The 15,004-nt window shown below is 38.9% G+C and overlaps 1 protein-coding gene across 1 annotated transcript in view; it reads left to right on the top strand.

Moving 5' to 3' along the window:
• The first annotated feature begins 4,653 nt into the window (after positions 1 to 4,653).
• The window catches only part of TRHDE (thyrotropin-releasing hormone degrading enzyme), a 205,995-nt gene continuing 195,644 nt past the window's right edge, over positions 4,654 to 15,004 (top strand). The window contains exon 1 of the mRNA XM_010003071.1: positions 4,654 to 4,923. Coding sequence (XP_010001373.1) covers positions 4,780 to 4,923 — 144 coding nt within the window. The 5' untranslated portion in view covers positions 4,654 to 4,779. The remainder of the gene's footprint in view (positions 4,924 to 15,004) is intronic.

The following is a 15,004-nucleotide window of genomic DNA, read 5'->3' as shown; positions in this document are numbered from 1 at the left end:
TGCACGGTGGTCACGGGTACGTGTTCAAGGACTTAAGTACGACTCCCGCTCTCTCCCTCTCGGGACAGTCCCGGAGCGGAGACTCCCGGTCCGTTTAGTGAACTTTCCCCATGTGTCCGGCTGCCGTGTGTCCCCGTGTGCCAGAGCCTTGCCGGGTTATAAAGCAGCAGCGCTTAGGGAGGGGCGAAACTTTGCTGTTTTTTGTTCGCATTTCATTCTTTGAAGACAGAGGTGGTGGGGTGTGATTTCACTTAACGTGAATACCTTTACGCCACCTGCTGCAGCTGGGTGGCTGCAGATTTACACCCAGTGACGGGGCAAACCTGGTCAGGGCCACTGTTTGATGTAGAAAAAGTATCTGTATTTACTCTTGCAGCCCCTGGGACCTTGTCGAGGCCCTTGTCACGATGGGCAGGGTCACTGTGGAGGCCCCGTTCAGGCAGCTACAGAGGGATTTTATGTATTTATTGTTTTCTTAAGTAGTTTTCTCTTTTAGCCACAGTCAGACTTTAACATTGAAAAGATAGTTCTTGATAGTTCTGTCATTGTCCGGTATTTTATAATTAGTTTTTTTTTTAAGTTGTTCTCCCTGAATTCTACTGTTTCGGACTGCAAAGAGTTTAACAGCTGGACGAGTTGGGCAGAAAAGGAAGTAAGTCGGACAGAAAAAGAGCACTCACCAACTCAGTTAAATCAGTAGCCCCTGCGTTAAAGCAGATGTTTGTTACTGCGATTACTTGCAATTTTAAACAGCCTGCAAAATCTGCAAGCAGGATTGAAACTAAGTTTGTGCAGTTTGTCATCACAGTGAAATAAAATGGAAATTTGGAAAAGCATGGTGGTAGGAAAAAATGCAGATAAAAATGTCTTTTAGTATGAGGAGTGAGTGACTGAGGTAATTGGGAGTTTGTGCAGACCTGTATGGAAATGGGCAAATCAGAAGACAAAATACTGCTGACAGCAGGGGGTATAATTCACTTTACAAACCCAAGAAATTATTTAAGCAGTTGTTATTCCTGTGTAGTTAGACTTTGTATAGGAATAATTGAACTGTCAAACAGGTGTTGCAGTGACATTTCTCCAAAGTTACTGTATTATACTTCAATACTGATGCCCCAGTTAAGATTAAAAATACCCAACCAGCATTAAAAAAAAGGCCTATTCACTCTCTGAATCATCAAGCTAGTTTAAGACATGGAGTGAAAGGTGATAATGTGTGAGTAAAATTTGTTTCCCAGTACTCTTTGTGTAACTTTACAGGTACAAGTTGCTTTGTTTTTAGTGCACTTGAATATAGTAATCGGGTGAGATCCTTACCTTGTGTAAGGTAGCATTGTTATGTTGAAGTCAGTGGTATTTTTTTTTTTTAAATCAGCTCTTTTATGTCTTGTACTGTAAAATGCTGTTTTTAAAACTATAATCAGTATGTGGTTATAGTCTCAGGTGTTTAATAAAAGTACTCTTTTTTCCTTTTCAACTATCACAGGCTTAACGACTCACTGTAGTATAAAGTAAACAATACACATTTTAAACCAGGGAACTTCTTTGTTTAGAGCATGCTCTTGCAGTGTAGCAATTTGCATTTTGATTAATAACCCATTTTTTTATGTAATGCATATAATAATTTGTAGTCCTTAAACATGGATGGCTTCTACTATGATAGACAAGCTTCTCTGATGCTCTGTGAGACCTTGATGTTCCCAGCAGGACTGTAGCTTTTTGACATCTTTATATTTGATTAAAATACAGCAACATCGTTGGAATAACGATTGCTATAAAAGGGTCTAAACAAACATATGAATGCCTTCACTTTATAATCATTTATTTATTTATTTATTTATTTATTTTGGTAAAGTTAGTTCATTTTCTGTGGTCTCTTCACAGATGAAAGTCATAACCTGAAATGTTGATAGCTGCATAAAAGTATTTATTTTCTTACTGAAATATTTGCTGATTTAATTGAAATGTAAAATGCAAGTGATAGGCTACAAACCTTGCATTATGTGCCAGAATTTACTGGCAGTAATCAGCAGACATTTAATACAGAGCTACTGTAGGAACATGCAGGTATAATTCAAATGAGCATAAAACTTTGGCACAGATGAAAAGGAAAAAAAATCTTACATCATGCAGACAAAACAAACAGACATATTCTTCTATCTTATAGCAACTAAGATGTCAAAATAGATAGGTTGTTGAGGAAACATGTCTTCCTTTAATAGATGAAGTGGAATTAAAACACCTACAAATTACTGCCATGGGTATGCTGAGGAGACAGGCTGCAAGGCTGTCATTCCCAGAAGTACAACTTTTTATGGTGATATTTTTGGGGAATTGAAGATAAAAATGTCAGTGCCCAGAGAGGTATGTAGAGAGATGGCTGAAATCCTCAGCCTGCTCTTCACTGGAGAAGTTTTGCTTGTTTTTGCCTCCTCACCAAGAGAGAAATAGATAAACTACGTAGTGTTTTTGTTTTTATTTTTAAAATGGGTGTGAGGGTTTAGTCTTTGGGAAGCAGTTTTTAACTTCTTGTTTGTTTTGCTTTATGGCACAACAAACAAATCGATGTTTGATAGTAATGCACATGTGATAAATATCACTGTTATTGGTAGTTGGTGTATTTTTAGTATGAAATATTGACTGCCCAGTGTTTTCCCAGTTATGTGTATGGGAATATATCTGTCCATGAGAATACAGTGGATGTAGAGTTTACCATGTTCCATTAGTTTGATGAAGGAATTGTTTCAGTGGCCTAAAACATAACAAGTATTAAAAGACTGCTAGTAGGATCTCCAAGACGTGAAAGGAAAAAGAAAAAGCTTCCTTATTTAGAGAGTGTCAGAATATATATGGTATTCCCTAAGTATGCGTTTACATGTTTTTCTGAGCTCATTAAAATTGTTAATTGCAGAGAAAAGTTCATCTTTCTTGCTTTATTAATAACAGACCAGTACACTTTTCCATGCTCACTTGAAGCTTCTGTTATGTCTGTAGCTATTTGGAGTGTGCCTAGAATGCAGAATCAGGTCCACGTTAAATTATTTGCATATAAATTAAGTTGTTTTGCTTCGTTTAATTGGCTGGTTGGGTTTGTTGTGCTAGTGCAGATCCATGGATAATATGGAATTTCATTGGACTAACACTGGACTACCTGTCACCAACTTTTTACCATGTTTTATAATGAGATAAAAAAATTAAAATGTACTGATTTCCTTCAACAATGGCTAGCCAAATATGGCTTTATATTTGAGACAGCAACTGCTTCACTGGTGGGAAATTTTTTCAAGTTTTAAAAAGATTAGACTGATTGGAAAAATGTGATAATTTCCATGAAAGCGTGTATCTAGTTCCATCAGGTGTGGATGCACTATAGCAAGAGTTCCCTCTGCACTAAAGAGTATTTATTGTACTGCAGAATAATGCTTATAGACTGATTAATAGTAGGTGCCACTATTTTCATTATATTGAATCTGTCCACCCATCTGCTTCCCCCAGAGAAATAACAGATAATTAGTCAACCTCTAAAATTGTGATAAATACTTACCTGTTATCTAAAATTGCATGATTATTTCCACTGATGGAACTTTGGAAAGCAAGACATGATTCAATACCACTCAAAAAGTCTACGTTTGTGCTACCTTTACAGTTATGTTTTGCTCAGAGTAATTTTCTTGTCCTACATGCCTCCAGAAAAGATTTCTATTTAAATCCATAATTCAGCTTTTAGAGGGTAGCTTCTTGTTTCTGCAGAGATATCATTGCATGTGGGTTTTCTCCAAATGTGTAAATCTAAGTTTGCTCAGGAAGGTTCCTATTCTCTATCTGGTTTAAACTCTCTTTAGTTCCAAAGAAAACAGTTACAGATTTTATGTCAAATTGAAGTGTTCCCATTCTGTACAGAGGTGTAATAAAGACATTTTTCTCCTTCAGAGATCTTTTTATAATTTGACCTATTAACTGAGAACATAGATTTGTCCTCTATAAAATACACCAGAAAAGCAAAGCACTTGTAGAAGGATGGTGAACTTCTCTCTGCTTGTTTAATAATTTGTAATTCTGCAAAGTTCACAGATGTTTTTTTGGACTTGCACAGTCACAGCAGGGCTGTGTAGACGTGTGTCTCAGACCTACATGCAACCAGTACTTAAGAAATAAGCAGTGGAAAACACTGCCCCTCTTGAGTGCACTATGTAACTGTTAAGTTCTTATGTCCAAGGAAAGACAAAGTGCCCTGCCAGTGTCTTAGGGTAGAGCTAACTCTCCAAAGGCTATTAAATCCTGGTTTGAACTGAGGATTGTGCTTGCTTTACATCATGTAACTAATATTGGCTTACCTTTTCACACGTAGTGATGACCAAAACTGCTAGACCCTGACGTTTGATACAAGGTGAAGGATTATTTATTTAATGTCAGTGCAGTGTCTGCACATTTGTAGGCAATTTGTAGACCATTACTTTTTATCAATTGCATTGCAGTAGAAGTAGTAAGGAAGTGATAAAGCAGTGTTCAAATGCTCTGTACTTAGTACAGTTTGTTTCCCCCGTTCCCCTTAAATTGCAGTAGTCAAGCAATGTCTTATTTGATACGTCCATGAATGAAGTACTGTGCAGTTAGTAATTGCTTTGTTTTTTTTTTTTTCTTTTTTCTAGGTTTCTTGGTGTTACGCAGTTTTCTCCTACTCATGCCAGAAAAGCTTTTCCCTGCTTTGATGAGCCCATCTACAAGGCCACTTTCAAAATCAGCATCAAGCATCAAGCAACTTACTTATCTTTGTCCAACATGCCAGTTGAAACTTCTGTTTTTGAAGAAGATGGATGGGTTACAGATCACTTTTCACAGACTCCTCTCATGTCCACGTATTACCTAGCGTGGGCAGTGTGCAATTTTACATACCGGGAAACTGTCACCAAGAGTGGAGTAGTTGTAAGTACTTCTATTGTTGTATCAGATACCCTTCATTTTGAAAACCCTCACTTTTTGTAAGGGATCATAACATCATATACTTAAAGTATTTTCTTTGTTAGCATTCCTAAAATTTGCCAGCTTATTGAAAATGATAGTCTGGATTGTTTGAGACCTTTTTTAAAAGTTTGTCTAACATTTTTTCTTTGTCTGATACTTTTTGTAACTGGTTAGCTTAGCATGTGTAGTTGTCTGATGTAAATTTTAAGCCTTTAAATATGCCGTTTCACTTCACTTTGATTTTCTTGGGAAGTTTTCTCTTAATTTTTCTGTAGCCTTTTTAATACCAGTGTTCATGGGACTATTTATTAGAAGAAACCGGAAATACTGGCAGGTTTTTCAATCTTCTTACTTCAGTACTGACATATCCCTTGGTGTGCTGTGTGCTAGCTCAGGAGGCTGATAAAGTAATTTCTGTCTTAGGTCTCTTGCTCAGGAGCAGGACTTCACAACCTACCAGCTTCCTGTGGAGATCCAGGTTGATGAAAGCACTAGTGTTCTGGAGCTGTTGTTTCCAAATATGGCACGATTCCAGGACTTATGCCATGAAAAAAGAAAGAAAATCCTTTATTTATGTCAGTTTTGTTTTTGTTTACAAGTATCAACCTCAGAACTGTAAACCAAGCCAAAATATAAATGAGAAATGCTGTCAGCTTAATGGAATATTTCACAGCACACTGTCATCTTGATTTTTCAGGTGAACATACAGAGAAACCCTTCCTTCTTAGTTGCTGTGAATAACAAACCAGAGCTAGTTCTGGAAGCAGAGGGCTAGGTGGCAGTTGAAGCTGTGTGCCTGTGCAAAGGGGTGTTTACCTTGTACTTCTGCAAATGCTCTGTGACTTTGTGCTGTAGCCTGGGAGCATGAGGAAGGACTACAGGCCTCCATTCCATTGCTGATCAGGTCAGGAAATGTCTCCATAACCACTTTTGCTAGCCTAAGCATTGAGCTGCTGTGGAGGGAGCTGATTCTGCCTTTTCTGAGCCAGAAGTATTCTTTGCCTTCCTTATGCTAGCCTTCAGCTCTGTACAGCCCTGTGATCTGGCTGAAAAGTGACCTGAAAAAAAAATAAATGTGGTGAGTTTTCAACCCTAGTACAGATTCAAGTCTGTACTGATGGAAGACAAACCTTCTGCATTGGCATCCTTCATTTAGGCCATACTGAAGTGATCAGAAAATAAGCCTTGTTTTTGTCACTGTAACAGCTGGATAGGACACTGGGGACCTTTCACTCCCTTACAGCCTTTTAATACCATGGCCAGCAGACTATGACACTACCCTCTGGCCTCACAAAAAGGGAGGAGGAACCATGTCTAGGAAGTGGCCCTCTGGGGTGCCTTAAGCTATGAGTGTAAGTAGGAGCTGCTGAGGCCATGCTTTCAGTCCTAGTGGTTACCTGTGATGGCTGAAAGGCTTTGGGATTGTGAGGTTGTGTGTTGCTTTTTATTTTTTTATTTTTTGCCAAGGCAAAGAAGTCAGGAACGAGAAGTGTGTGGCTGGTTCTTAGTGTTTCTACCAACAGGTACATTACATGTGCTAGAGGGATTGCTCTTAGGATGAGGAATGGGTTGCCTCTGTCTGTTGTAATAGTCATAGAATCATAGAGTGGTTTGGGTTGAAAAGTTCCAACCCTGCTGCCATGGGCAGGGACACCTTCCACTAGATTGAGTTACTTCTCTGAGTAGGCTGTTCTGGTTTCTCAACACCCTCACAGTAAAGAATTTCTTCCTAATGTCTAATCTAAATCTACCCACTTTTAGTGTAGAACCACTGCCCCTCGTCTTATCACTGCACTCCCTGATAAATAGGAGTGTTCACTGGCCTAGTAGAACAGGGTGAGATATCAGGCCATTTCTTACTCCCTATCAACCAGTACCAAAACAGACTTACATCCAGGCAGGAGCTGAAGTTTTTCATTTTAATGTTCTCCACCTGCTGAAGGATTTAGTCTTAAGCTAAGAATAGCCTAGTGTTTTTTAGCTTTAGAAAACACTGGTTACTGGAAGTGCTCCTTTAACGAGATGGAAGTTTAAGGTACGTAGTCTAGTGGGTAGGTCTCGTGTTCTTTGTGCTCTAATACAGTGTAATGCTTGCAAGTTTTTCCTACCTGATACTATGCTGTTACCTCATTTTGAAATGTCCTAGACTCATCAGAAAAAACAGATGCAAACAGTCCAGCTTCCAACATCAGTGTAAGCAAATACATGAGACATGGGGGATGGACCTCAGGACCATTTGTTTGAAAGATGAAACTTACTTTCTCTTTAGCCTATTTTCTTGTGTATTTTAGAGCTCGTATCCTGCAGGCTTTTGGTGGTTGAATATATTTTTATACCTTGAAGACAGAGGCACACTCATAACCTATAGACAAGAATTGATAACTCCCTGCTGTTCTCATATTTGACAAAACTATTCTCAAGACTTTAGGTTTAACAGGAATCCAAAGAGAACATCCAAGTATTAATTTGTTAGGAATTTGTGATTAGTAGGGCCTGATAGTTACACTTAAGTCTGTTGGTTCAGTAGGATATACATATATGTATACTCCACTGGCATGACAGTACCATTGTACTGAACTTTGCCAACAATTATGCAAATCAGTGAATAATCCTTACAAGGACTTGAAGACTAAAAGCCTACATAGGTTGAAATAGTATCTTATTTCATGAAGTTGTTCGGTAAGTGTGGAGTTTTAGCTCTTGTTTTGGTACTACCTCTATCACAGACGTATGTTAATGCCCAGGAAGACCAAAATAATTTACACTGAGTTATTGATTGAATGTATTTTGCTATTTTTTTCAGTCCATTTGTGATTGGATCATTTTTCATTGTTGTTCTGTTTTGTTAAAAGAGTATCTTTTAAGGTATGAACTCAGGGCAAACACTTTAAAGCTATGTTTATTCAGATGAATTGCTGAGGTAATCCATCTTTCTGAGTCTTTCATATTGCAATACTGGGAGTTCATGGACACTGCTGGGTGAATATGAAATTACCTGAAAATGTGGCACATACAATTCTAAGCTTTTTGGTTTCCTCTGAAGCCTATTTTTCACTAAAATGTAGTTGCTTCCGTATCCATGGCCATGAACTTAAATGGATGTTAAAAGTATTTGTTTCTAAAAATGAATATTCAGGAAAATTAACCAAACTCCCTTATTGAAGCATTTTGATGGGCAGTCATTTGCATTGTGGAATCTTAATTAATTAATTAATATTATATTGTTTTGTCGACATACAGTAGAAGTCTAAAAGACTTGAGCTTGCATTTACTTTTGCTTTTGTTTTTGGCATATTCTTGAACCTTCACAAAGCTTTTTTTTGTGTGTGGAGGGGAAGGGGCAGGGAATGATCCTTTCAGATTTTGACAACATGCTAATGATTACAATCTCACCTTTCTTTCAGCTGACCAATTTTAGTAAATTACTGTAGTCAAGGGTAGATAAACTCCTAAAAGAAATAAAACATTGAAATCTAAGGAGGTTTGTTCCTCAAAATTGGTTAAGTGTTAGCTGTTCAATTTTTCTCAAAGAATGACGTTGACCTCAAAATTAATTTTAACTGAAGTGTAAGATTCAAATACAATTTGAGTTTTATAAATAGAAACTGACTTTTCGAAAGCATAGCTAGGCAATCAAAATAGTAATTTTGATGTATCACAGAATCACAGAATATCAGGGGTTGGAAGGGACCTCTGAAGATCATCAGGTCCAACTCCCCTGCCAGAGCAGGAACAAAAACTAGGGCAGATCACTCAGAAAGGCATCCAGACAGGTCTTGAAAGACTCCAGAGAAGGGATCTCCACAACTTGTCTGGGCAGCCTGCTCCGGTGCTCTGTCACCCTCATCCAAAAGTGAGCTGGTGTGGCTCCCTACTGCAGACACTAGCATAGCGCTGGCCCAAGGCCATGTTTGGTGCAACCAGGCTATCCTATATAATTCTTGCAGATGTGAAGATGTTCTATATTTCATACACTAAAGTTAATTTGGAAAGGAGAATTAAGACAAGCAGTACTTTTCTGGAAGCACAGATCAGTGGATGTGAATCATTAGCATAGCTCTTTAGTCCATTTGTTTCTAATCAGAATCCCTTTCAGAACAAGAAATTTAAAAGTGGAATTGACTTGTTATATGCATTACAGATACATACTATGTTCAGATTAATCTGGGATTGCAGTCTGTGATTCAAATCACTTGATTCCTGTGGAAAGGACTGTAGTGTGGTCATCTATGTTGCTGCAGACTAGGGAGCAGTATAGTTCTACCAGAGTGCTGCCTGAGGTAGTGCTGTACTGAGGGAGGAGGGATGCCCTCAGGAGCAGGCTTTGCTGATCTTTGTATGGTTCTAGACCCACTGCAGCTGTGCCAGCTGTGGTTGGTGAAAATCACAGGATCTGTGTACAGTCACCTTTGCACAGTACAAGAAACCAGGAAACTCACTTTCATACATTTACTTGCTTCTACTCATATGTTGTGTTTCTTAATCATACCTCTTGCATATGTTCTTTGTCAGTAATTCTTAAAACGAAAATATTGCTGGCTGGACTGTAAAGTCTGTCATACAATGTCTGTGTCTCTTTCTTTCATTGTTGTCTTTATCTGTCCCTTCAATCCAGCAGCCTTTTTCCTATTATCGTTACTTTATTTTTCCCCTGTCAGAATTTATTTTTACTCTACTTCATGTTTAACTGTATTTCTATTCACCAAACCCTGATTTTCATCGTTCCTTTTGTCAGATGGACATAGAAACTCACTATATCCTGTCTCATAGGTTATTTTAATTCCCTTTTTTTCTGCTAATTCTTTTCCTTTCTGTTAGTAGAAAGAATGAGTGCTCACAGTTAAAGCAGAACTGAGCAGTGGAGATGAATGCATTGCTGGAAAGAGATGTTTCAGGGAGATTAATCTAGCATTCTTTTTTGCTGTGAACGGCGTGTGGAGATAGGTATGGAAATAACGTACCAACTGGCAGCTTTAAATTGTCTGACTCTTGTCAGGGGGAGTATCTGCTAAAAACAAAAAAGTGAAAGTGCGTGGAAGGGAGTGAAGTCAGGTGGAATTGTGGGTGCAGGGGTTAGAAGAGCAAGTGCGGGCAGTGCCAGAACAGATGGGAGTGAGCAGCAGTGAAAGGAAGTGGCTATCTGGTGGTGAGTGGGAGAAGGAATAGTGATGGTAGGCAGTGCTGAAGAAGAATCTTGTGTGGTTTTAGTTTTGCTACTCCTGCTCCTGTTCCAGAATAGTTGCAGTGTATGTTGTAGGACTGGCAGTGTGTGGGCCTGACCACAACTGTGGTCAGCTGCTCGGGTTAGAACCTCCACTGACTGGTCTGAATCCATGAGTGTTAGATTTTAAAGAGAGCTCTACAGCTGGGCATGCATTGGTTTTAGTTATAGTGAATGTTACTGTCAAGTCGTCAGTGCTGAGTAATTTGTCAAGATACAGAGAAAGACCTTGAGACTGAGAAAGATCTTATGAGAAGAGCCATACCACAATAAGACCCACCTTATTGCACTGCTGTTGTTGTGCTATTACTTTATCTAACATGTAACCAGGAGCTTGTGATCTCTAATTACTGAGATCCTAATTCAATACTTTATAGTACAGTTAAGTCTTATCCTGGCTGATGAGGAGGTACTGAAATAATATGGCTAAATGGGATATGTGCAGTTCTTGTCGCTTGTTTCTGCGTAACTGAAAAATAAGTTTTGCCCAGAAAAGGCTAGTGGACAGACTGACATAAGCAGACATAGGTCAGAGTCAGTGCATGTCCAGCAGCACATGTTAGTTTAGGTCCAGCACCATGGATCTGTGGTATTGTACTTGTCCTTAAGACAAGGTGGTTGTGTAATGCTTTTGACAGTCCATGAGATGCTGGAGAGCTGGGCTGGGCAGTCCTTCATCTGCAGTGAGGTGATCAGTCTGAGGAGACTTTGAACTGACTTGCATTAATAGTCTAAAAAAAAAATCAGGTTGAACAACTGTTCAGAATAACCCTTTTCCTGGTAGGTTCTGTTATATGTTAGTTACCTGAAAAAAACAAAATAATCAGTTCTTTCTCTAAAATAACACTGTTCTCACTTTAGAAAATTATTCTATACTTGAAAAATGTATTAATATTTTTATGTAATAGCAGTAATGATCTCAAGACCAGGGATTTTCTGTCAGTTAATGACTACTTGGGTTAAAGGCCTGAGGCTCTGCCTAAGGCCCTTTCTTCAGCTGCTGGTTATTAGCTGTCAGCAAAGTCTCTCCATCAGTTATTATTTATTAATCAGTATTGAAGCAATTATACACCAGATAATTTCTTGTGGGTGAGCAGATTTGTTACAGCAGAATGATTTAGCTATCAAAAATAGAATTAGTCCTCAGTTAAAATTAAGTTTTCTTCCTCGGCAACCTGAATTTAGTCCAGAGTTGAGCTCTACTTTGTAAGTCCACTAATGCCTGAAAAGTAACTTTTGTTAGCCTGTCACTTGCCACTGGGAGGCCACATGTGTATCTGATAAACAGATAGTAGCTAACGTAGGAAGCACCTGCCAGATTTCTGAAGCCTGGTCTGATGCAGACTTCTAACATTTAATCTTTGTGCCCTAGAATGCTGATCTGGTAGTGATGTGGTGATACTCATTTTTGGTCTTCGTTACAAATATCCCACTCCTGCCTTCCCCAAAAAAGCAAACAGTTAAAGATAAAATTCATGTTACAAAGAATGTGGTAGAATGTATGCAGTTATATTGAGCTAGAAAAGCACACACATAGAAACACGGATGGGTGTATTTGTGCTTTTTGCTTGTATGGAATTGCCTCTGTAGTAACACCAGAAAGGCTGGTTCTACTGGTACCCTTTACCCAGTTCTATGCTTACTGTTGAGAATTGTTAAGTGGGAAACTGTGATATAATACATTAGTAATCCAAAGAAATTGTAGCTTTTTGAGATTCACTGCATCAATATTTGTTTACTCATTCTGTTTGAGGTTCATATATTGAAAATGACTTTTAGTTTATTAATTTTTAAATACTATAGCTACAAAATGTGCTACAGACAAACAAAAACTTACGTGATCAGCATCCATGCTAAACTGAATATGCCAGGGAATCTGTTAAAAACATAAATTGCAAACTTGCAATCCGTTGTTATTGATTTCTGGTTGAATTTGCAAGTCGAATGCACTAAGAAACACTGTACATGTATTGTGCTTACTCCTTTAAAAAATGCTCTCTATCAGCACTTGTAGTACATGCAGTATTTAAATGTGATTTTTGTTTCATTAACGTAAGCTCTCAGCTGCATTCTGCAAATAATGTTATTGAGTTGAAAAACCTGAGTTTGGGAACAATGTTTTGCCTAGAAAGATCATCTGCAAGTATCTGGTGGCAGCGGTGTACTGAGCTTGGTATGTACTACCAGGAAGACTTAGTTGAAAAGTGTAAATTGTCAATTTATGGCTAATTTGTAGGCTTATGGATAGCTTGCAGTAACAGGGAGTGGAGAGAGAGGCAGCACTTGTGACGCTGTTCTGAGAAGCATCAGGCCAGGGTCTTCATTGCGATTCCATACCTTCAGCAGCATTGCTTCATCTGGGGTCTCTTCTAGCTAATGAAAAGAAAGTCTGAGAGTCTTAATACTTTCAGCTTCTTTCTTGATGTTTGCTTAGAGGAGAGTAGTGTGAAGTCACTAGTTTCCCCCATTCTCCACATTGCAAGCAGGGGAAGGGTGGAGGAGACAAGACTCTTATTTCCTATCATGTACTATAATGAGCATATGCTTAGTAGTACACACTGTGACAATCCAACTCATAGTGAAGGCTGAATGCTTGAGCTGTGCTCTGCTTTCTGTACTACAGTCTTTCATGTGTCCTAATGCCTCTTATGTTCTGCTGTCATATTTGACTTCATTAACTTATTCGTTAAGGTCTCTGTCCGTGGCATCAACGTGAATTCTGCTCTCTAACAGCCAGTGAAGTAGCAAGAGTCTATTAACATTTTTCCCTAAGAGTCATGCTCTTGTTATAAAAGCAAAAATGTAGTGCCAAATAATCTGTAGGAGGTATCTCACCCCAGGACAACATAGAGTGAACACATTCCTATACCAGCCTGAACATCTGTTAGTCAAACCAGTGTATACCTGCCATAGTAACTGCACTCTGTGCAGTAAAAATGGATTACTGAGGCAAGTGTCTTAGTTGACATCTAGTTGAGTGACAGAGTATGTGTGAGGGAGGAGAGTGTTGTATAGTTTATTTGTAGACCAATCTCTCCTTCTGGGTTTAGGTAAGTTTTAATCATATTTTTCATACAGGAACAAGAAATTTAGCTTATTTGTTCCCATTTTTGTAGTCAGTCATGAGAAAGTAACCACTCCTTTCAGAGATATGTAGCAGTTACCAGTCACCCTCCTTTTTTTCTGGCAGTCAAGTGTCTGTAACATGCCGTTACCTCAATTTTTTTGTGTTGCAGAAGATGAACAAATTCCATATTGCTTTTTGCCTTTGTCCCAGTATTTTTTCCTGCCTGGAGTAGGGGAAAATCTCTATGGTTTATGGTGTTACCCCTATTGGTACTAGTAGAGGACCCAGTGAGTTTGATTTTTCTATGTAGGTGTCCATAGGGTTAACGAGGTTGTTTCATTCTTCTAGTGGGATGCTTTCACACTTCAGATACCTCCTCTGAAGATTTTTATCAGATGCTAGAATGGCACAGCTTCATAGCCTAAATGTGCTTTTCCAAGGTCCAGCCTGGCACAGACTGGCTTCACACATCCTTCCCTGCTACTCTCCAGGGGTGTCATTTGCACAGGGCAAATTCTGGAGCTGTGCAACAGCCTGGTTTACTATTGACTGCCTTGCAGGCAATGGTCTCGTTCTTGAGTTTATTTCATCTCATAGCAGCTGCTGCAACTGCCATCTACTTGAGCCCTGCATGTGCCCTGTCCCCTGGCACCCCTCTTGTGCAGTGGAGTGGGGACATGTGGTAGAGAACCAGCTGTGTTGGCCTGGTTCCACTGAATGGTACCCGTAGGAGATCCTCCATTGCTCCTGCCTGGCAGCTTCTGGTGGCTGCTGTGTGCTGCTGAGACATAGCAAGAGCAGCCAGAGATGAGGACTGAGCCTGTTATCTTCTTATTTGGAACAGCATAATTTGAAAGCAGATTATGTTTCTCTTTGAAGGGTAAATGACCTAAAGTGTATTAAAAAGTTATCCCACAGTGGATTATCCTGAAAATATTTAGCAAGGCGTTTTGTTTCACAGCATGCAGAGGAGCTGTGTGGCAGTATGGGACAGAATGAGAAGACTAATACTTTGTTTATTTGAAATGACTACTGTGGGGGAGGAGAATAAAAAGCAAAAGTTCATTATTAGCATTCACTGTGGGTGCCTTTGGGTGTACCTACACTTTTTTCAGTTTCACCCTTCCTTTCCCAAAAGCAGTGGATAGTTAGAGTGGCTTGGAACCTCAATTATGGTTTGTATCCTCAGGACAGCAAAGTAGTGCTTTAGTTAATAAAGGTAAAAGAATAAGGGAATAAAAAGTGGAGGAGATAAAAGAAAAAGGGAATAAAAGGTGGAGGAGGAAGAATGGAATTGGATTCCTATGGATTAATTTCAAAGAAAGAAGTATGCCTGCTGAATCATCTGCATACCATGTGTTTCTTGTAGTTCTCCAGTCCTCTGGCTAATTAAATCACAATCTGCAGTTGAACAACAGTATATCATGCTGTGTTTCATTTTACTGAGAAGTGTTCCTATATGTTTAAAATTTGGTAATGTTGTTTTGGAGTAATTTCGTTGTTACCCTTTAAACACAATGGGGAAAAAAAGGGAGACTGATTTATAGCTAGTGATAAAGTTTGATAGTTTTTTGTCTGACCTGAGTAATTCAGATAGAAGCCCGAATCTATATGTGGGAATGTCAATGACTGATAGTATGTACTGCTTCATTTAAAAGTCATATCTATGAATACATATGCATTCATAAAATAAGTACTTACAGTTTTGGCTTCTGCTGCATCAGAGAAGATGTAAGCTTCCCCCTCCCCCCCCC

The sequence above is a fragment of the Chaetura pelagica genome, unplaced genomic scaffold, assembly GCF_000747805.2.
Source record: "Chaetura pelagica isolate M959 unplaced genomic scaffold, ChaPel_1.0 scaffold288, whole genome shotgun sequence".
NCBI lineage: Eukaryota > Metazoa > Chordata > Aves > Apodiformes > Apodidae > Chaetura > Chaetura pelagica.
Note: the sequence above shows the minus strand (reverse complement) of the source record. Positions and strands in the feature narration are given on the sequence as shown.